General features: G+C 39.7%; 1 protein-coding gene and 1 non-coding gene across 6 annotated transcripts in view; both read left to right on the top strand.

Annotated features, from left to right (window-relative positions):
• Positions 1 to 22,434, top strand: part of CHD2 (chromodomain helicase DNA binding protein 2) — a 54,550-nt gene that overhangs the window by 25,550 nt on the left and 6,566 nt on the right. For 4 of the 5 annotated variants that reach the window (XM_075273255.1, XM_075273253.1, XM_075273251.1 and 1 more), the window contains 27 exons: positions 470 to 570; positions 793 to 837; positions 1,571 to 1,749; positions 1,948 to 2,072; positions 2,942 to 3,158; positions 3,262 to 3,351; positions 3,594 to 3,784; positions 4,669 to 4,857; positions 4,959 to 5,121; positions 6,534 to 6,686; positions 7,449 to 7,520; positions 8,116 to 8,265; positions 9,780 to 9,928; positions 10,043 to 10,139; positions 10,776 to 10,868; positions 10,978 to 11,151; positions 12,332 to 12,507; positions 12,606 to 12,647; positions 12,741 to 12,880; positions 13,611 to 13,749; positions 14,249 to 14,399; positions 14,981 to 15,100; positions 15,201 to 15,323; positions 18,873 to 18,995; positions 19,552 to 19,686; positions 20,385 to 20,563; positions 21,688 to 21,787. In XM_075273255.1, the coding sequence (XP_075129356.1) occupies positions 470 to 570; positions 793 to 837; positions 1,571 to 1,749; positions 1,948 to 2,072; positions 2,942 to 3,158; positions 3,262 to 3,351; positions 3,594 to 3,784; positions 4,669 to 4,857; positions 4,959 to 5,121; positions 6,534 to 6,686; positions 7,449 to 7,520; positions 8,116 to 8,265; positions 9,780 to 9,928; positions 10,043 to 10,139; positions 10,776 to 10,868; positions 10,978 to 11,151; positions 12,332 to 12,507; positions 12,606 to 12,647; positions 12,741 to 12,880; positions 13,611 to 13,749; positions 14,249 to 14,399; positions 14,981 to 15,100; positions 15,201 to 15,323; positions 18,873 to 18,995; positions 19,552 to 19,686; positions 20,385 to 20,563; positions 21,688 to 21,787 (3,616 nt within the window). The remainder of the gene's footprint in view (positions 1 to 469; positions 571 to 792; positions 838 to 1,570; positions 1,750 to 1,947; positions 2,073 to 2,941; positions 3,159 to 3,261; positions 3,352 to 3,593; positions 3,785 to 4,668; positions 4,858 to 4,958; positions 5,122 to 6,533; positions 6,687 to 7,448; positions 7,521 to 8,115; positions 8,266 to 9,779; positions 9,929 to 10,042; positions 10,140 to 10,775; positions 10,869 to 10,977; positions 11,152 to 12,331; positions 12,508 to 12,605; positions 12,648 to 12,740; positions 12,881 to 13,610; positions 13,750 to 14,248; positions 14,400 to 14,980; positions 15,101 to 15,200; positions 15,324 to 18,872; positions 18,996 to 19,551; positions 19,687 to 20,384; positions 20,564 to 21,687; positions 21,788 to 22,434) is intronic. The other variant, XM_075273254.1, reaches the window with a different exon arrangement.
• Positions 22,194 to 22,322, top strand: LOC142205433 (small Cajal body-specific RNA 14). The gene has a single exon (XR_012716426.1).

The raw sequence follows: 22,434 nt of genomic DNA, 5'->3' as shown, positions 1-22,434 counted from the left end.
ACAGCACACCTAATCTAGTTCTGCCATTTAACCTTTTGGTGCCACAATCAATTCTCATGGTGTTGCTGCCTGTGGCTGTGAGATTGCTGTAAAGCATATCACTAAATTGCTATTAACAAAGCAGAGAAGATCAGTGAAGATGACAGTCCCCATAATCATGTACAAAAAAAATTGGAAATAAAAACCGATTAGAAAAAGCGATATATTTCACTATTACGTTTTAATAAATAAAATGTTTTTAAATCCCCTTTAAAGAGAAGAAAATTTAACATACATATAACATACATATATTTGGTATGGTCACCGCTGTAAAAGCCTGTGTACTAAATGTCCAGTGTTGCCTATAATGATTTTTGTATACCAAATAAATTAACAAATGAAAACTACTGTACAGACTATTGTGCTGGTCCTCAAGGGGTTAAACCACCAGTGCTGATGTGTAACGTTTGTATATTTCTTTTATTGTTAGGCTTTCAAAAATTTCTCCTGAAGATCTCGAGTATTACAATTGCCAGCAGGAACTGGCGCTAGAACTGAACAAGCAGTACCAGATAGTAGAGAGGGTCATAGGTAAGTGGTTTTGTACTGAATACTGTATTGCACATTATACATGCTATGTACGATCCCATTATCAGTACATGATTGGACCTAGCAGCAGTATATAGCTGGCTGTGGGCAGCCATCATAACGTAAAGTAACTTGAAAAATTTTCTTCTGTAAATCATAAACTATCATATCTGCAGACTATGAATGCTTGTGTTTATAAATAATGATGTGTCTCCTGGTTTACAGCTATGAAGACTGGCAAATCTAGCTCTGGACACTCTGAATTTCCAGGTAATGTATTATGCAAAATAATGTGTACTATACACCTGGTACTGGTTTTAGAAGATCTATCTGCTTGTGAGGATATACTTGTAGGAAATGAGTCTTTACAATAATTAGCATAACTCACCTTCCTCACATTAACTATATGCGCGGGTATATACGCACATCAACATATATTCAGAAGCCTTTACTTTTTTTTTTTTTTCTTACCAATAACACATTCTGCAATGTATAGGCCAAAAACGCATGCTTTTTTAAAGAGAACTTGTCAGGGTTATTTGGGACACCCCCCCCTACCTCAGGTCCTTATGGTCTGAGGGTTTAGTGAACCAAGTAGCCCCCTTTTAATTCCATCTGTGCCTGCAATAAAAATAAAACCCATTTATACTTATGCAGCTTCTGTATTCCTGGCACAGTTCTTCATCATATCCAGTGGAGAATACCTCCGCTTCAGTGCACCTGTGCAGGACCTTGGGCATATGCGCAGTGAAGCCAGTGTATGTCCCAATTTTACTGAAGAACTTAGTAGGCACCGGTGGTATCGGAGATGAGTCCATTGTGATTTATTGGACTTATCTCTAGGTATTAAAGTTTTTTAAGGTACTGATGGCATTGCTATAAGTTTACATGGGGCACTAAACCCCAGGCCCTACACATCTGTTTGTGGTTTAGAGTCTCATATTAACAGGTTAAGAGTCTAGTACAGGTTGCAGACTAAACACTATGGTCAATTCTGTTCCAGTTCACAGCAGGAGGAACTCCTCCTCCAATGAGCCAGAGTACCTTTGCAAGTGGATGGGACTCCCTTATGCTGAGTGCAGCTGGGAGGATGGAGCACTTATAGGGAAGAAATTTCAGCACTGCATTGACAGCTTCCACAGCCGTAATAACTCGAAAACTACCCCTGTGAAAGATTGCAAGGTGTGTAGCATATTTTGTACAGATTACATTGACTTCTGTATGAAATCAGTGTAAAATATTTTCTTCTGTTCCCAGATACTTAGTGAGAACATTTAGATGACTTTCCATTTGTACCCTCCTTTCATTTGCTAATGGCTTTGATACACAAATTTGGTTGTATGAATGATAGCTCAGTGTAATACTATGTTCTGTAAACAGGTCCTGAGACAGAGACCCCGGTTTGTGACATTGAAGAAGCAGCCTTCTTATCTTGGTGCAGAGGGTCTTGAACTCCGTGACTACCAACTGGAGGGCCTCAACTGGCTAGCACATTCTTGGTGCAAGTACGTATTAGTCTTCTCTTCTCTAAATTTGTATTTTTTTTAATGAAAATACAATGTGGGGAATACATGGGTATAGGCCTTGCCACTAGGGAATTAACACTAGGTATATTGTAGGTAAGTGTCTGCTCCACCCAGCAGCCTAGTGTCACCCAATCCTACTTATCTGATGCTGCAGCAGAACTGCTGCTCACCCCACTATTGTGTGAGTTTACCAGAGGGGTGACCCTGCAGACACCTGAAGATTTCAGGCAGGCATATTCTAATTATGAGTACTGAGTGCACCCCCATGCATCAAACTTAAGGTTCTTCCCTATATTCACAGCACCCAGCCTAACCCTTACTCCAGTCACCTCCTTGCTATGACTAGCTCTCTTTGGGTCGCCGCTAGCTATAACTTGCTCCCTTTTCACTTGACTAGGCCCTCCCAACCTGCGGGCAACTTTTCTCGACTCCTGTGTACAAGACTCTCTCCACACCAAGGCTATTCCTCTAATAGCAAGGCTATTCCTGGTCTAGTCCACGTACTCAGGCTCTGGATTTGAGTGAACTGCTAAGCTGACTGGTGTCATGTCAGACTGTAGGGGACTCCCCCTCTCATGAACACTGGCCTCCTGTCCCTTTTTAGGGATAATAGGCTTTTCCTTACCAACCTTTTCTTTCCAACAATAGGGTCATGCCAAGCTCCTCACTGTGGAGCATTAGCACCTGGACAGTCCTCTGGTCATATCTAAGGGAACTAAAGAGCCACCTCCTCCCTTTGTCTTCTTTGTCTCTTTTTGCTTATTTAAACACCTATAAATTGTACATACCACATTATTATATTCATCTCCTGTAAGTAAATTCATTGTCCCCCTTTCTTTTGGCCACAGGAATAACAGTGTAATCCTGGCAGATGAGATGGGCCTAGGAAAAACTATTCAGACAATTTCCTTCCTCTCCTACCTGTTTCACCAGCACTTGCTTTATGGCCCATTTCTCCTAGTGGTGCCTTTATCTACTCTGACATCTTGGCAAAGAGAATTTGAGGCATGGGCGCCTGATATAAATGTGGTGGTTTACATAGGAGATGTTGGGAGTAGAAATACAGTAAGTAATGAATGACACCATAAGAAGAAATCTGTCATATTTGAACCATGAAAATTGCTAGATCATTTTGTAAACCAGTCTGACTTTATTTTTCCACTTCCAGATAAGGGAGTATGAATGGGTACATCAGCAGAGCAAGAAGATGAAATTTAATGCACTACTAACGACATATGAAATTTTACTGAAGGATAAGGTAAGCAGTATTGGCATTATGACAGCTATGCGTATGTGTGAACACTGGTGTTATGACTTCTGTTTTTACTAGATCTGTGGCAACCTGGATCCATTTTGATCAGTTTGATTTTTTTTGTTTTTGTTTCCGCATGCCATGGTATTTCAGCTGTCAAAGAGCAATAGAGAAATACTAGCAGATGTGTATAGAGAACCCAATGTTATCCGTATTGTTAACTGTAATGTATTTTTTTTTCTCTGAAGGCTGTTCTGAGCAGTATTAATTGGGCATTTCTTGGAGTTGACGAAGCACATCGGTTGAAGAATGATGACTCTTTATTATACAAGACCCTTATTGAGTTCAAGTCCAACCATAGATTGCTGATTACTGGAACTCCTCTCCAAAATTCTTTGAAAGAACTCTGGTCACTCCTGCACTTTATTATGCCAGAAAAGTAAGAACTCCCTGTAAATTAACCCTTCCCTCCTGCACCCTAAAAATGCAGTTACATACAGCAGATTTTTTTCAGAAACTTTTGAGACTGAAATTTTTTTTCCATTCATCCGAGTACTGTAGGTTTGTTTGGAGGCCAACATGCATATTGCTGCTAGCTCCATTAAAATCAATGGAGTTATTTTTTTTGTCACAGAGAATCTGATGTTTATGAGCATATCTAACTTGCAAATTTTACTCTAGCAACAAGTGGTTCATGCCACAGCAAAGACTCATTCTCTTGCTGCATAAAAAACCTGCTGTGAAATTTCAACTGCAATGTGGATTTAAAAGCCTCAAAATGACAACTTGTGTCTCTCACTACAGATTTCACCTTTTGCTTAAAGAGGTATTCTGGCTTCAAATGTATTTTTCATACTTGATCTGTTTACAGGATAGTTCATCAGTATGTGATCTGTGGAAGTGTAACACTCAGACCCTGCACAGATTGTTCCAGAAGCTTAATGCAGTGAATGGAGGGGAACAGGGGTGTTCTTGTATACTGCTCCTTGACCATTGTTGCAGATTGATGGTTGATTCCACAGATTACATATTGAAAAATCCATTTGGGGCTGGAAAGCTTCTTTAGGTTGAGGCCATGTTGCAAAAACGCATTGGTTTTTGTTGCAGCAAAAACTGCTTCATTTGGTGCAGATTTTCCCCTGTAGCCCTATGTGTACTTACTCTTACAACTTCAGCTTTTATTGATATCCTCTTAACAATTCTTCGTTCTTCATGCACTCCTTGTAACATTTAGTTCAGCAATCCATTTGCCTTTTGCAGTCTCTAAGGTTGTATATCTCTAATGCTGTCACGCTACATGAAATTATTCCCCTTCATTGTCAGGTTTGAATATTGGGAGGACTTTGAAGATGAACACGGAAAAGGAAGAGAGAATGGTTATCAAAGTCTCCACAAAGTTCTTGAACCCTTCTTGCTGAGAAGAGTTAAAAAAGATGTAGAGAAGTCTCTTCCAGCTAAAGTAGAACAGATTCTCCGGATAGAGATGTGTGTTCTGCAAAAACAGTATTACAAGTAAGTCTTCTGCCTGATGCAATTTCACTTTAGATCATAAATGGCATTGCACCAGCTGTCCCCTGCTCACAGCAGCTCTTGCTTTCCATGTGTTTGTAAAGGTGGATCTTGACTAGAAATTACAAGGCTTTGTCCAAGGGAACAAGAGGTAGCACATCCGGCTTCCTTAACATTGTAATGGAACTAAAAAAATGCTGCAATCACTGCTTCCTTATCAAAGCCCCTGAAGATACAGAAAAGGAAACCAGGCTTGAAGGTCTACAGGTCAGTAAATCATGATATGTTGTGCAGGTATCTTCTAGTGTTCACAGATCTAAACCTTAACCTGTATTGATAACCTACAATTCTCTATATACTAGTATAAATCGAGGCATTTCAATCCTCGCATGTCTCACACTAACTTAGCTAGAACAAAACCGCTAAATAACAAAAAAATTCAATCTAAAGAATAATAACTACCAAGATGCGCCAAGTCCTCCACCTCTCAGCCCCCTAACAAAGCAGGGGTGAACGTGCCTTGGGTCGTGGGAAATCTTAGTAGTTATTCATCAATTCTGCTTTTCATGACTGTCGTTTGTATGGTATTTTTCCTCTGCTTGAATGGATATTAACACTAGCTTACAAGGTCTATATTGTATTATTATTGTTTATTTATATAGCACCATTAATTCCATGGTACTTTACATATGGTGGTTTACATACAATACACAAAATATACAGGTAGATATAATACTAACAGTGACCGACTGGCACAGTGGGGTAGAGGGCCCTGCCCGCGAGGGCTTACAATCTATGGGGGAAGGGGGTAGAGACAGAAGGAGAGGATTGTGGATGCAATGGGGGTAATATTTTATTATGGGTATGATAGCCAGTTTTTTTGATCTGGTCTAGTAGGGATTAGACGTAACGTGTGTTACCCATTACCCTGATGTGTTTCTAAGACTGCAGTGTTTGTATATATATATATATATTATATATCATCAACATCTTGTTATTGATCTATTCATTTATGAATTTCTCCTGTCATTTATTAATCATTTACTGACAATAATAGATGTATATTGCACTAGACGCTTTTTCTGTTATTTATTTGATGCAAATATATTGACCATTAAGCACAAAACACTTTATCATGTATATACTATTTATATACTGATTATACTTACCATTTATACAGACTGACTTTTCTGTACCATAATACATGTGGATGCTTCAGTGAGTCACCTGACCGCTAACATTTTTTTATTTTATTTTTCTAATTAGATTTTTGCTACTTATAATAATATTTATTCACATTTATATATTTACTTTATTTATTGTTCATTTCATTTTTTCATTATTTATCGTTTTTATTCCAGTCAGGTTAGCTTAACCTGTTTATCAGTCTCATTATAACAATCACTAGAACATTATGTGTATTTTGTGTTCTGTGGTCAACAGCAATCATGTAAAATAATTGGAAAACCATTTCAAGACAATACAGTAATCTAAGGGACATTCTTGTTTGTGTAGTTCAGTACAGAATTGTTTGTCAAAAGAGACACCGTCAAAAATTCAAGAATTCAGTTGATACAGTTTGATCAGGCCGCAGTAAACTATCTGGATCGGTGAAACCGCCAAGTTACTTTCTATAAGTCTTCTGGTTAAAACTTCTGATAATGTTTTTTTTCTTGCAGTCATTGATAAGAAGCAGTGGGAAACTTATACTTTTAGACAAATTGCTGACCCGACTGCGCGAAAGAGGTAACAGAGTGCTCATCTTCTCTCAGATGGTGCGAATGTTGGACATCCTGGCTGAATATCTCACCATTAAACACTACCCATTTCAGGTACTACAGGGGGGAGAACAGTTTCAAATATATTTTATGTTTATGAGGGGTGTAATATTTATAGTCCAACCATAAGAGTTGTGGCACAAGTCAATACCCCAAAGAGCCTGAAGATCTTTCTATTTCAAAATCCTTTTAAATACTTTTTATGTAAGTATAGTATACATACTGTAGTCTAGGTCCCATTTTCAAATGCCGGTTCCATATACAAAGACATTAAACATTACATTGACACCCAAGTGTCACGTGTTCAAGTAATAGTAGTGGTGCTGCGATTGCTTGGAAGCACCACTATGCAGTGCGCCACTCCCATTAGTCTTGCTGCACGTGCTCACCATCTACAAGCAACTTCTGGCACCCGGAGGCTGCTGTAACAGCTGATCTGTGCTGGGTTCAGGTGTCGAACCCTCACAGATCACATACTGATGACTTATCTTGTGGATTGGTTGGATGAAAAAATTATTTGGGTCAGGAAAACCCCTTTAAACTGATGATTGAAAAATGTTAAATTTTATTGAGTTCAGAATAAATGTCCCATGTTGAAATGTAAATGTGAGGCTGAACTGGGCAGCAATGGAGTTAACAGGGCTAGTTGTCCAACACTGTAAAATGATCTGTAGTCACAGGGTGTCTATCTCCCGGCTATGTTCATGAGCTGTACACAGCACTAAGGTTATTTTTAATCCTGAGTATTATGGCTATGATGTGTTCCTATTGCAGTGCTGCTCTCATCCTCTGAACTGGATTTTTGTTTATTTGCAGAGACTGGATGGCTCAATAAAGGGAGAGATTCGTAAGCAAGCACTGGACCACTTTAATGCCGAAGGCTCAGAGGTTAGAGAGTGCATTTTGTTGTCTCTGATTTTAAAGGGTTATTCCGCTGTATATTTATTGATGACCTTTCTTCTGAGTAGGTCATCAATAAAAGATCATAGGGTGTTCCATACCTTGAACCCTGCTGTCTTGAAGGGGCTGCTGCACTTGTGCAAGCCCTGCTATATCCCTTCCTTGTTTACATTGCTCGTCTCCTGATTCATAGCAATCATGCAGTGTAAGTACAGCCTCCCTTATTCACTTCTATGGGAGAACCTGTAATTACATTGCATTTCTGCTGTCAATCTGACAGTGTGCACTTTGAACTGAGAAGAGCTCACAGCACTCAATTGAGCACTGTGAACGCCTCGAAAAAAAAACTGATCAGCGGGGTCCCAGATGTCAGAGCCCCCTGATTTTTTTTTAATTACATATCCTGAAGATACGTAATATAACAGAAATGAACTAGAATAACCGTTTAAAGATTTCTGTGCTGAATACATGAATTTACTATGTAATTCTTTGCTAGGTGTCTTGCCTGTATTTTGCAGCAATAAGTCAAGTATCGCTGCAAGTATCCCACAATACCCTTACAATATCTTTCTTTATTATTTAGGATTTTTGTTTTCTGCTGTCTACGCGTGCTGGTGGGCTGGGAATAAATTTGGCTTCTGCTGACACTGTGGTTATCTTCGACTCAGACTGGAATCCTCAAAATGACTTACAGGCCCAGGCCAGAGCCCACAGGATTGGCCAGAAGAAACAGGTAGCAATCTGCAGGATTTTGCAGAGGCAGCAATGATAATATGCAATTTCTTGACGTTTCATATAAATAGAAGTAAAAGCGATACTGGAATAGACAGCCTAAAAAATAGAATTTCAATTTCAAAGAATCAGGGAAAGAAAATGATATTACTGTTGTGAAGGATTTGTCCACTAGATGGCATTGGTCAGACTGCTTGGACATGAGAAAATCTATAATAGTAATATGGAAAGTTTATGGAAAAAAGTTTTTTTCAGGTTTGACAGTATTTGAGATTAGTATTCTGGACACTTTTTAGTGCTATGATAACTAAGCACAACACTATATCGCACCATCTATTTCTAGTGCTGATAGGAGCTAAAAAAAAATATTGACAAGCCTCCAACCAAGTTAGCCCTATAGCCACAAAGCAGCAGTGCACATGATTAGACATTCACTACTGTGAACAATTCTGTCCACAATGCACAGTTCTGTCAGTAACACAGTCTCAAAAGCTTTACAATGTCCAGTGGTTGATTCAAGCTTGTGATATCAATGTACAGCAAGGATTACTGGGGCCTGGGTAATGAATAGTGAGAGGTATATGATTTTCACCTTGTAATTACAGTGAGTGAATGGGGAAGTGCACATCACAATGCCAAATATAAGTAACTTGCTTGTCCTGAACTAATGTAAAGCTGCCCATACTTCTTAGGTAGTTAAGGCAAATCCTATGTGTATGTGAACAAGGAGATATAGGCCACAACCAGATATTTCGGTTTCCTATCTTATTTTTGTTGCCACAAACTTTAAGGGCGCTCTCTAGTACAAGAAAAACAGTACACACTATCAGTGCATTAGGTCAGGTCTTACGTTTTTCAGGTTGTATAAACCCAGGCTCAACACTGAATAAAGCATGTACATCTCCCCCTTCAGACAGTGGCTTTAATGAACAGAAATAAGAGCACATATAGACGCACGCACATTTATTCCAGGAACAATAAATTTAGTGAAAATAAAGTAAGATTAACTTGAACTTACAACTTGTTTCAGAGGACTCCTCCATTCTCCAGGCTTCTGTTTTCACACTCACTAAAGCAAGGGTTGGGGATCTTGGTATCCAATGTGCCTGATTGGATGTTCACTTGACTGCAAATATTGTAGGGCTGCTGGATTCCCCCATTGATTCATTAAAGGGTTTTTGTGATTGTAATTTTTGTGAGCAGCTTCTAAGACTTTGGTAATGATTGCCTGTCCTTGGTCTTTATAACACCAGTGAGAGTATCAACTCCCATCATCAGTCAGCTGACAGAGGGGGCCAAGGTGCTGGCAGGAGTATTGAATTCCCTTCCATCAGCTGATCAGTGGGGTGTAAGACCATGGCCAATCTAAAAATGACCACATATGACCACAGGCTCATTAGTATCAAAGTCCTGGAATCAAAGTGTGAACATTTTTGCAAGTTTGGTAACTTTGGTGATTTTACATATTTGCTGAATCCATAGGATGAATAATAAGGAATACTTTTTACCATATAGGTTAATATTTACCGCCTTGTGACAAAGGGAACAGTAGAAGAAGAAATCATAGAAAGGGCAAAGAAAAAGATGGTTCTTGACCACCTTGTAATCCAGCGTATGGACACTACAGGTCGGACTGTGCTGGAAAATAATTCTGGAAGTTCAAAGTAAGTTCAGAACAACGTCATGAAATCTGCTCATAGTTCTGTATTATGTTTGCATGTCTGGTAGTTGCTGATATATTAGCAGTTAATAAATTTATTTTATTTTTTTTGTTCTAGCTCCAACCCCTTTAACAAAGAGGAGTTAGCTGCTATTCTTAAGTTTGGAGCAGCAGACCTTTTCAAGGAACCCGAAGGCGAAGAATCCGAACCCCAGGTTAGAGTTACATGGTGTTTGTGTATGAAGTTAGTGCTGATGGGGTAAAATTATTATAAGGCGGATTGTTAAAGGCAGTTTTGCTGGAGGGTGCATTAGTATGATTATAAGTAACACTTTTTCCAGTGATGTTACTCCAGTTTTTATGGCACTCACTGGAGAGAGTGTGAGAAGTCGTACATGATAAATCCAGAGTACAGACAGTTAGACAGGGTAACCCTACCCAATTTTCAAAAGTGGAGTAAGGCTATGTTCACATTTGCACCAGAGTCTCCATTGGCGCTCCGTTGCAGTGTCCACCTGAAATCGACTTTTTCATCTGCTGCTTTCAGCTTTGAAACCACAGATAACTGAATTATTTTTTGCATCTGCAAAAAATAAAATCAAAAAACAAACAGAAGGCACCATTGTTTTTAACTTTAATATATAAGTGAATTATTGTGGATACAAATGGAAATTCTCATTAATAAGGAAAATTTTGATCCTTGTTGTTCTGATCCTGTGAAGGACCCAAACAATGGACTTTGTGTGATCCTAGGCCGTTATGAGTTGGCTAACGTCATCATGTCTGTTATCTCTTCAGCAAATCATTTCTTTTACCTAAACTACTTTTCTTTTTTTTACATGTTCTAATAGGAAATGGATATTGATGAAATTTTACGTCTGGCAGAGACCAGAGAGAACGAGCCGAGCTCTAGTGCAACAGATGAGCTGCTGTCTCAGTTCAAGGTAAGTTGTGACTCCATTGCTCCCGCTATCCTTTTCCTCCTGAAAACGCCAAAAACTACATAGTGCAAAAGGCTTGTAATAAATAAGGCCATTCTGCATCTTGTTTCAGGTGGCTAACTTTGCAACTATGGAAGAAGCAGAACCTGATCTTGAACACCAAGGACAAAAGGACTGGGACGATATAATTCCTGAAGATCAGAGGAAGAAAGTAGAAGAGGAAGCCCGGCAGAAAGAACTAGAAGAAATCTACATGCTTCCTAGGATTCGAAGCTTAAACAAAAAGGTATAACCAGGACTAAAGGACCTAAACACAATTCAGCATCTCTATTGATGTATAATCTTATTGGAACTCTGCATGTACTTGATCTGTTAGGGCATGTGACCATTATAGACAAGACAAGTGCTGTTGCAATGAGCAGGCTTACAGCAGCCATGCATTATATATTCTGCCGTGCATTTGTAAGGGTGCCATGTAATGCCACATTTTACCTATACATAGTTAGAGAAAAAAATTTTCTCCCCACTCCAACTTCGGCAATCAGTATAAAACTTTGGATCAACTTGTCTTTACTAAAATGTAAAACCCATAACCCTTAATATTTTTCCATTGTATAAAGGCCCCTTTTCCACTTGCACAATAAATTCCCCCTCAACACATCCTGGGACAGTGAGTTCCATAACCTCATTGCTCTTACAGTAAAGAATCACTTATCTTGATGGTGAAATGTTCTCTCCTCTAGGCATATGTTTTACCCCAGTCCCAATATTCTCCTTTTGTATACCAACTTTTTATGTGATACACTATCAAAAGCCTTTGAAAAATCCAGTTACACCATATCCACCATATAACCCATGTCCAGTCTAGAACTGACCTCTTCATAGAAGTTGACCAGATTAGTCTGACATCAGATTTGTGCGTGTGTGTAAATACAGTAGAGAAGAAGGCATTTAATAGATTACACACAGATTATTTTTGAGAGGGCCCAACATCAGTTTTTATTTATTTTTTTGTTATTTAATAGTGCTCATACAGGAGCAATAAACATAATAAACAAGTACTCATCTGTCTGTGGGCCTCCCATCTCAGCAGCGACCAGTCTGTTGGTCTATATACAGACCCCCCGGCTGGTACTGCCAGGTGACTGCTGCAGCCAGTCACAGACCTCAGTGGTCTCCTAGCATAAACTGGACATCACTTTTGATGTCAGCCAGGAGACTTGTATACAGAGCAGCGAAACTGCCAGTGCTGGAAACACAGGCCAGAAGTGAGTACTAGTTGATTGTTTATGTCCCCAGTAGCCTCAGTATTCAATATTAACAATATGACCTAAACGACCTCTAATTCAGGTTTTCTGCGTTAATTATACTGCAAAATATGTATCTGATTTTTTTGATTTATTATAAATGACTTATATATTATTAACACACGTTACATAACCCAGTTGACTTCATCTTATTTATAGGCACAAGCAAATGACAGTGAGTCTGATCTGGAATCCAAGCAGAAGGCTCAGCGATCCTCTGGCTCAGAGAGCGATTCTGACGACTCAGATGATGACCGAAAACCCAAACGTAGAGGACGTCCCCGCAGTGTCAGGAAGGACACCGTGGAGGGCTTCACTGATGCAGAGATTAGAAGGTATCTTTGTTGTTACTGATAGCAGTTCATCAGGTTGAACTTAACTGTCCTAAAATATGATCTTTGATTTTACTTACTTGTCTTTTATTGTAAATCAGGTTTATAAAGGCATACAAAAAGTTCCCAACTCCACTTGAAAGGTATGTTACTTATTGCTGCATCTTGCATTTTCAAAATTGGAATTCTAATTTACCATAGCTCTTAACTTATTTTTATTTCCCTTCCTGTTTAAGGCTTGAGTGCATTGCACGCGATGCAGAACTTGTGGAGAAATCCGTGGCGGATCTTAAGAGATTGGGAGACCTTTTGCACTCAAGCTGTGCCTCAGCCATGCAAGAGTTTGAAGAACAATTGAAAGAGAATCCTACTGATGGTATGTTACCTGACATAGCAACATTCCCGTTACTATCGACATACAATGAGCCTGTTATGTGCATAAATACACATTTAGAAATATACATTCATCTGCATCAGTGAGAACATGTGTCTCATAAATCAGATGCACCCTCCATGAGGCCGTTTATGCCTGCTCGTAGCTGATGTAGATTTCAGGGTTCAATGACACCAGTAAACTGATAATCAATCTGATGGGGCTGGTGGCCCTATCAATGCCACATCCCCTTCCACGGTAGTGGAGAGGGCAGCAAGAACCAGAAAAAAGTTGCAAATTTTTTGCACAATAAACGCATGTTTAAATGTGAAACTTTTTATGCTTTGCATGTCAGAAAACTGGCATACAAGGTATAATAAATCTCTGCCATGCAGAATTGTTATCAAAACACATACGGGAACCCAGTCGAACTCCATATGCATATTCAGCTACTAAGGTACAGACTCACATAGCAACCCCAGCATAGCTGACAGCTGGATGACATGTAATTGTGCTAAACTTAAACCTCAATACCATTGGCTTTGAATTTTGAAAACTTTGTCAATTTGGGGTAAAACCACACACCAGCATGGTTTCCATTGACTTCTTGGCCACTCTGTGACCATTTCATGTGTACCTATCCTAAGAGCCACGTTTTTAGAAACGGCGGATCAAAGAATCTCATGAATAGTTAAGAATAAAATTCAATATTAACTGTTGTGTTATGTATTAGGTAAAGGTCCTGGGAAAAGAAGAGGCCCAACTATTAAAATTTCTGGTGTCCAGGTGAATGTAAAAGCTATTATTCAACATGAGGAAGACTTTGAAATTTTAAGTAAAGCCATTCCTAAAGATGCAGAAGAGAAGAAAAAGTGAGTAACATTTATTGTACAGCTGGCTGTATGACGTGTTCAGTGTACTAGTAGTCTGATACCCCTGCATATATAGGCTGGGTGAATAGAACATGCTACTAAATATAAAAGATTAGATGTAAACATAAATATGGCATTCACAATTAAAGGTTGTTTTCTGGGCATTTGATATGGATGACCTATCCTTAGAACAGGTTGTCAGTGTCAGATTGGTAGGCGTCTCCAACATCCAGCACCAGAACTATCAATGATCTGGGTTACTGCAACTTACCTCCTATTCACTTGAATGGGAACTGAATATATAATTCCAGTTATTGGCAACTCCCGAATCAACTGATCAGTGGGAGTGCCAGGTGTTGGACCCCCACTGATCTGATATTGATACCTATTCTAGGATAGGTGATCCATATGTGTAAAACCCCTTTTAATCTGTTTTTTTCTTCTGTTTGTAAAGTCTTTCAAACTTGTAATGCTGTTTCCATGTCTTCTCTCCTTTTAGGTTTCAGTTATCTACTCGGGTTAAAGCGTCTCATTTCGATGTAGATTGGAGTGTAGAAGACGACTCCCATTTGCTTGTGGGGATTGTTGAACATGGCTATGGAAACTGGGAGCTCATTAAAAGTGACCCAGAATTGAAGTTAACAGATAAGGTAACAATTGATAACCATTTTTACAACTAGCATATTGAGAACATACAATATGCACGTCAATAATAACCCGTAATCTCATGGTGGATTTCACTAGAAATCTTGATCTCGATTTTGCACTGGTTGGGACTTTATTTGTACGGTTTTGCAACTGCTTTAGGCACCTAAGGGTCTAATCACATCGCATTTTATAGATCCATTTAATGGATGCAAAAAAATGGACACAAACAAATGCAAACAGGTGGCCCTTTATTTACATAGCGATTTAATGTAAAGAAAAAATAAGCTGATCCCAAAAAAAACTTAACTCAAACGGATCAGTTTTTCTTTTTCAAAGTGAACTATGTGAACAGGTGGCCATGCATTTTCATGCGATTTTTGCAGTCATTAAATGGATCTGCTAAATGAATATGAAAAATGCGATGTGAATGGAGCCTTATGTTGGTGGAATCATGAAGGCAACCCATGTCCAGTCCTGTGTGTCTTATTACCTGCATGGCCATTCATCTTAAAGCCAGATGCTAAACATAATAAGAAAAAACGAAAACTTTGATGCATATATAAAAGATAATTTTTGTTTCTAGATCTTGCCTGTGGAAACAGAGAAAAAACCTCAAGCAAAACACTTACAGACCCGAGCAGACTATCTCCTGAAAATCCTTAAGAAGGAAATGGAGAAAAAAGAAGGTGGCCAGCCCGAAGAGGTAAGAGAGCCTTTGCAGTCATTTTACTTTAGCGTACCTTGATGTTTTGTTAATTTATTTATTTTTAGAAGTTTGGGCATATTTATCCGTCTGTTTATAGACAAAAAAGAGAAGAAGGCCACGTGCAAAGAAAGACAGTGCAGGCAAAGGGAAGGATGAGCACGGCAATGAGATCTCCTCACCTAGGCTTTCTGACAACCCATCAGAAGATGCAGAAACCAAGGTGTGTGCGCTGTCAAAGACACTCATGTGCCTAAACTGAGTTCAGCACATTTTATTTTCCAAAAACAAGTCAGTTTTAGTACAGACCACAATAGGCAATACCCTACAATACGTGAACAAGATATATGGACTCCCAATGAATACACATGTTTATGGAAAGCTTCATTTCTAAACCATAGGCATTAAAGAGGACTTTTCGTGAGTTGGGGCACACGCGGTTTTATGTACTGCTGAAAGGCCAACAGTGTGCTCTTCACGATCTGTGCCCCAGGTGAAGAGCTATCGGTGCTGGTACTGTAGCTCTTCACCGTCAGAAGGGCGTATCTGACAGTCAGTCCGGAACGCCCTTCCTCACAGCAGCACCTATAGCGCTGTACTGTGAGAGTGGTGAGGAACGACCCCTCCCCTCCTGATAGTGCTCTTCCATATACAAGTACTGTGAGGAGAGGGAGGGGTTTTTCCTCACCGGTCTCTCTGTACAGCACTATAGGCACTGCTGTGAGGAAGGGCGTTCCTAACTGACTGTCAGATACGCCCTTCTGACGGTGAAGAGCTACGGTACCGGCACCGATAACTCTTCACCTGGGGCACAGATCGTGAATTCAGCGCACTGTCAGCTTTCTAGCGGTATATAAAACCATATGTGCCCCAACTCATGAAAGGTCCTTTTTAACATGGAGTAACCTTCCTCCCTCTTCGCTGATATAGCGTTCTCTGTGAAGGAGAGCTTTCTTCTAAGGCTGGTCTTACACGACCATAATGCATTTGCGGTCCGCTAGTTGCTGATCATCAACTTACACTCCGCAGATGTCCGTGAGCTGCCGCACTCTGTGCAGTGCCGTGAATTGCGGACATGTTCCAAAAAGTGCGGACCTCGGTAAAATATCCGGTGGTGTACGAGGCTGCATTGACTATAATGTGTCCGCAAATGGTCCGCAATTGAAAACCCTCAATTGCGGACTTAAACTACGGTCGTGTACGACCGTAGTGGTTTTTGCGGTCTGCAATTTGCGGATCCGCAACACAAATTTCACTTTAAAAATTAATTCCGCAGACATCCGCAAAGTGCATCCGCAACGTTCCGTGTGTATCAGTATTATGCGGATCTGCAAAAAACAAAATACACCACAAGACACACATGTTGATATCCGCAATTGCGGATATACACTGATGTATGTTCAGTGTATATCCGCAAAAATGCATGCGCCCATAGACTTCTATTAGACCTTCCGTGCCGTAAAAGCACGGCCATTACGGACATGCGGTATACTGTCCGGACCACGGTTGCGGCACGCCACACCACTGACAAAATCTACGATCGTGTAAGAGGCCTCATAGAAAATTATGGGACCGTAAATGGTCCGCAATTTTGAAGCCGCAATTGCGGACCATTTGCGGTGCAAAACTACGGTCGTGTAAGACCAGCCTTATTCAGTCATGATGAGATTTATCGTTATGATGAATGTCAGTGAATTTTTGCCACACAAAGACTAGTTCCCCACACTGTTGACATAACATGAGACACAAGTCTCTAGAATCTGTATCATTTATGCTGCAGCAAGGTATATTTTTTTCATAAATAGTCCAAACCAAGAACAGAAATTTCAGACCATTAATCCTCCTCCAACAATCTCTGCAGGTAACAGGAGTAAACATCCAGTGCTTACGTTTCATTCAGAACAATAGGTGTTGTAGTCCAGGATCGTAATATCAGGGTTATGTTCCATTGAGCCTGTGTAAAACATTGTTCGCACTGAAAGTTGATGAGGCCAATATGAATTATTGAGTGGGCACCATCCTATTATAGTGCCACATCGACAAGTCCATGAAGTGGTCAGTATGACCCATTGCATTGTTCATTTTTGTTTATAGCGATTTCATTGCTTGATTTTATGCACCCCCATAGACACATAGTGGATTGAAAACAGGACTAAGCAAGTTAATTGGCAAAAGCAAACAATGAATAGTGCAAACCAGTTTGGAAATAATTCCTTCCTTATTCCTACAGGAACTCTACATTAAACACAGTAACCCAGTATGTTGTGTTTTTCAACCAGGATATCTCACCCTTTCTATATCTACCCACATTATTGGACATTACCAAATTCTTTATGGCATTGGTTTCTAAGAGGTTATCAGCTGCCTTTGTTTGAACCTTCTTTTGGTTTGATACCTTTTTAATATTTGGCCATACCAATGTCTTATAAAGGAATAAAATAATACTTTTTAATGTAGAAGCCATGTGTTTTCTCAAGGATCATATGCTGATCGCATGGGATGCCTATACAAAAACACTATATGCTCCTGCGCACTGCAGTAGCTCATGCAAAAGTGTCCTTAAAGGGGACACTTAAGACATTTAACTCATGCTGAACCACTTCTCCATTCACTTCTATCAGATTACTTGGAAGTTCCATAGAAATACAGCACAGCGCAAGTGCTCCACTATTACTCGGTGGAACTAGTGGGGGCACCATTCTCCTGATCACTGGAAATCACAGAAGTAAAACCCCTTTAAGGTGCAAAGTGCGCACATGTTCTTAGAAGAAAGGAGGATAGCTGCTTGACACCCACCGTGGTGGCTTAACTTCCTTTGATAACCAAGGATCAGACATGTCAAAATCCAACATGCCTGATTTTACTCCCCTCACCTTCCCAACTTCTGTTAATGGAAAAGTCATTTGTCTAATGTGTATGTGCTTATGAGCACATATAAAGGGACAGCCTTTGTGTCTCTAACAATTCACTAGCAGCTCCGAGTCCTAAAATTCATGAGCTCAGTCCTTTCCATGCACTATAGTACACAGCAGAAAATTATTTTTATAGTGACAGTGGGGCCCTGACTTCTGTGTAGCTGTAGAGGCTGGACATATGGTATATCCACCCATGCCTTTCCTAGGTATGGGACGGCATGTTATAATTATACCTTGTATACATAGTTAAACCCAAATTTAACCCTATAGTGATACATACTGGTAAGAAAGGGCATGTCTCTTTTATGCCCCAAATTACATAACCTTTCAGTGCTCTCCATACAACTGTATCTTCCATATTCTTGATATGTTTTCTCCTGTACAATATCACCTCCCAGTAAGGATGGGCCAAACTCCTTAAAAGGAACAGGTGCTAACACTTGGAGATAAGATAATCCTTTAATAGTCCCACAATGGGGAAATTTCAGTGATACAGTTTCATAGATGGTACAGTAGTATATAACAAGAGAGAAACACATACAAGATCATAGCAGATAGAGAAATCCTAGGAATCAGAGCAACTAAAAAAGAAAGAAACAAAGACACACTGCAGGATCATTTAGTTCTCTATGTGAAGTAATGTTAATAATACAGCCTACTGCGGTTGTAGGACATGAGGAGGGGGTCACAGCATGTAGATATAACAGGCAGAAACGTTTTTTTGCAGAGGTGGGGGACATATGCAGGATATATGGTACAACATCTACTGTATGTATTTGTATAATGGAGCTTATAGTTGTGCCCTGTACTATGTAGTCATTGTTATCAGACTATTGAACTCTCTTCATGTACTCCAGGAGGATGGTTCTCTGAAGAGTCCCAACAAGAAAAAACAAAAGAAAAAAGACAACAAAGAAAATAAGGACAAACAGAACCAAAAAAAGGATGGCCCCAAAGAGAAGCGGAAGCCAAAGGAAAAGGTATACATTGTGGAAAATTCTATGGACACTATTACTGTTCGCCGTCCAGTAAGTGTCCTTCACAGATGAGTTACAAGGCTATGAATTATATGGAAGTTATGGAAAGAGATAAGCTAGAGACTTGAAAAATGCTGTTCAGGCAGCATGTTATAGAGCAGAAGGAGCTGAGCAGATTGATATATTATTTTGTGTGGCAAGATTCAGCATAACTTGTCATTTATCCAATATAATGTCTGTTCTTTCTACGTTATGAAGTCCGGGTCATGTCAGTGGTTGACAGCTATCTCAGTATGTTCCATCATTGAGGGCAGGCTGCCAATTGCTGCTAGGCCCACTTACCAGAGGTCTAAATGAATACAACCCTCTGCATCAATCTCTTCAGCTCCTCCTCCATAACATGCTGTTTACAGATTGGACAGCTTTACCCATGTGACAGGTTCCCTTTAAAGACTAATTCCTGTTGACCCACTGCCTATCTCAATAGAGTTGGGCATATGATTTTTTTTTTTTTTACTACTAATTTGATGGCTGGTTACTAACAAGCATTTCTCTTTAGTTGAAGCGGGGTGAAACCAAGGGTGCTGGCAGAAGTAGAAAGAACCAGGGACCTGTCCACATTACTGCTGGAAATGAACCTGTCCCTATTGGGGAAGAGGAGGAAGACGATCTTGATCAGGAAACGTTCAGCATTGTAAGGATTTTTCTTTCATTTGAAGACTTATAGTTGTAATATTGTTGTTTGTGTGTTTCTGTTAGTTATTGACTATTAAGAAAGGTCATATTCATTGCTATGACAAGACTTTCTGCACTGTAGGGTCCATTCACACGGAGTAACGTGCTGCGTGATGTGGCACGTATATGGCGTGTGAGACTTTGAGCGCCGTAAAATCTCCCATTGATTTCAATGGAAGCCTGGATCGTATACACCGCGTTATTTTGCAAAATCACGGCCTCAAAATAACGCGGCGTATACGATCCAGGCACCCGATTGAAATCACTGGGAGCTTTTACAGCGCTCAAAGTCTCACACGGCGAATACGTGCCACATCACGCGGCTTGTTACTCCATGTGAATGCACCCTAAGGCATTTTATAATTCTTTATCATTTTCATCACTGTTCTGCCGACACATATCCCTACACCCTGTTTCACTTCCAACCCAGAGAAAGCAGCAAGACAACTCTATGAAGTGCTGTTTTCTCCTAAGTGTCTGTTTATTTGCTTTTTGGGTGAATGGAGGACTGTACTGTTCCAGGTGGCACGGTACTTGTCTGCATGAAGTTTGTCTTAGATCCGTGACAGAATATTGAGCAAGTCTCTTTATTATGTTGGATTTAGATGTTTAGATAACACCTTTAAGTTTTTCTATTAAACCTTTGTTTATTCTTAGTGCAAGGAGAGAATGAGGCCTGTGAAAAAAGCCCTAAAACAACTGGATAAGCCTGACAAAGGTCTTACTGTTCAAGAACAGCTAGAACACACAAGGACCTGCTTACTGAAAATTGGGGATCGTATCTCGGAGTGCCTTAAATCATACTCCGATCAGGAGCAGATTAAGCTATGGAGGAGGTAAGTGTCCCTTCTACTGCTTACTGCAAACTGTCCTTTAGGGGTTTTTTGCTCAGATTTTTTTATAAACTGAAACCATAGGCCATGTCTAATGGTTCTCTGCATTAATTTATCATATATTCTATCCATAGTGTGTAATATAATTCTATCAACAGATGAAAACTTTTGATGAATACAGTTATGTCTAGTGGACTGACTTGGACCATTACTACATGATGTATAATTTCATAGCGAGATCTCAGTGAACTTTTTCCCTTGTCAGTTGTTCCTTTTAGGACACTATTGTTATCCACTTTTTGCACGACTGGGCACTCAAGTTCCATAGACTTTGGAGGGATTTGAAGATTGGTGGAAATGTATTTAAGTTGCTATTTCGATCGTCCCTCCAACATTCAGCTGCATTGATTATTGGCAGAACATCCCTGGTTACAGAAGGCGATGTACTTCTAGTCTGTAGCTTTTATTCTGCATGCTCATAGGTCAGCTGACTGACAGCGCTGTTAGGCAGCAAGCATTCCTAGGAACCCATGTACCCATTACTACCCCGAAATTTCAGCTGTGTAATAGGGACTCCAATTGTTATCTTTATTGTAATATTTTAATAGCAGTCATAACCTTTGTACTCAGACCATATTTTACCCCTATTACACTGCCCGATATTCAGTACAATTATTGGAAGCAAGGGCCCCTAAGCTCACGTATTCCTGATCATTGCCCTGTTGGTTGGCCAATTTCATCTTTTATGCATGATAAAAGATGCACATTTTTGGAAGTACATTGTCCTATGTAATCTGGCCAGTGCTGCTGATATTAAATGCAGTTGAATGGGAGATTGTAGTAGCAGTTGTTCTTCCCCCATTGACGTTGCATTGGTTATATCATTAGAATAATGCATTTTGTGTCAGTCGATTTGCTTCTCAGTGCTTGCCCTGGTCAGTATTGGTCTATGTAATACAGCCCTTAGTGAGAAATAGTAATACTAAAGTGAGAGAGAGCACATATTTGGGGTTGTATGTGACACAATATTGAATAACTTTAAAAAATAAATAACTTCCATAGTTGGTTTTCTCAATGAAATTTGACATTTGTTTATTGATTCACCAACCTTTCTTATTTTTATTTAGAAATCTCTGGATTTTTGTCTCAAAATTCACTGAATTTGGCGCCAGGAAGTTGCACAAGTTGTACAAGATGGCTCATAAAAAGAGGTCCCAGGAAGAGGAGGTATGTTATATATGTATGATATATATCAACTTCTGCTCCAGAATAAAACCTCTGCATGTTGAACTTGCAGAAGTAGCTTTCAGGTGTGAACTGTGTGGGATTTGTATTCTGTGTTGTTTTCCAAGTTGCAAGGTTTTCTGCCAGATACACTGAGTTTTGTTTAGCAAAATTAACATTAAATTCCCCTAAACAATAGAACTAGCAGGTGAGGTTTTTAAGCAATTGAGTCCATTGTCTCTAGCTATTGTTATTCAAATGAATGGCCCTTCCTTCAATACAGAATCTACATTTTTTAGCTGAAAGTCTATTTGGTAGGTTATACTACCAGTAGCAGTTGTGGGTTAGTGTCAAGTGTTTGGCCTAGAGTGTACAAGGTCCTGGGTTCGATTCCCCCTTGGCACTTACTGTGGCAGACTGGTCTTCGTTGCATTAATTACCAGTTTAATGTGACTTCAGTCTGCCACACAAATGAAATGGTTCCTGCCGACAGGGCCTGTTGAGACATTGGGTTTCCTGTGCGATGGCTCCATACATAGAAATTTTGTGGGTTTTTTTTTTGGTAGTTTAAGGGTTTTCTGTCAGGAGCTTTTGTTGCTAGGTGTTGGGGAAAGTTTTCAAACAGTAGCTTTCAGTCAAGCACCAAGGAG

Source organism: Leptodactylus fuscus, chromosome 5, assembly GCF_031893055.1.
Source record: "Leptodactylus fuscus isolate aLepFus1 chromosome 5, aLepFus1.hap2, whole genome shotgun sequence".
In the NCBI taxonomy this organism is placed as follows: Eukaryota; Metazoa; Chordata; class Amphibia; order Anura; family Leptodactylidae; genus Leptodactylus; species Leptodactylus fuscus.
The sequence above is the reverse complement of the archived record's forward strand: the minus strand, read 5'-3'. Positions and strand labels throughout refer to the sequence as shown.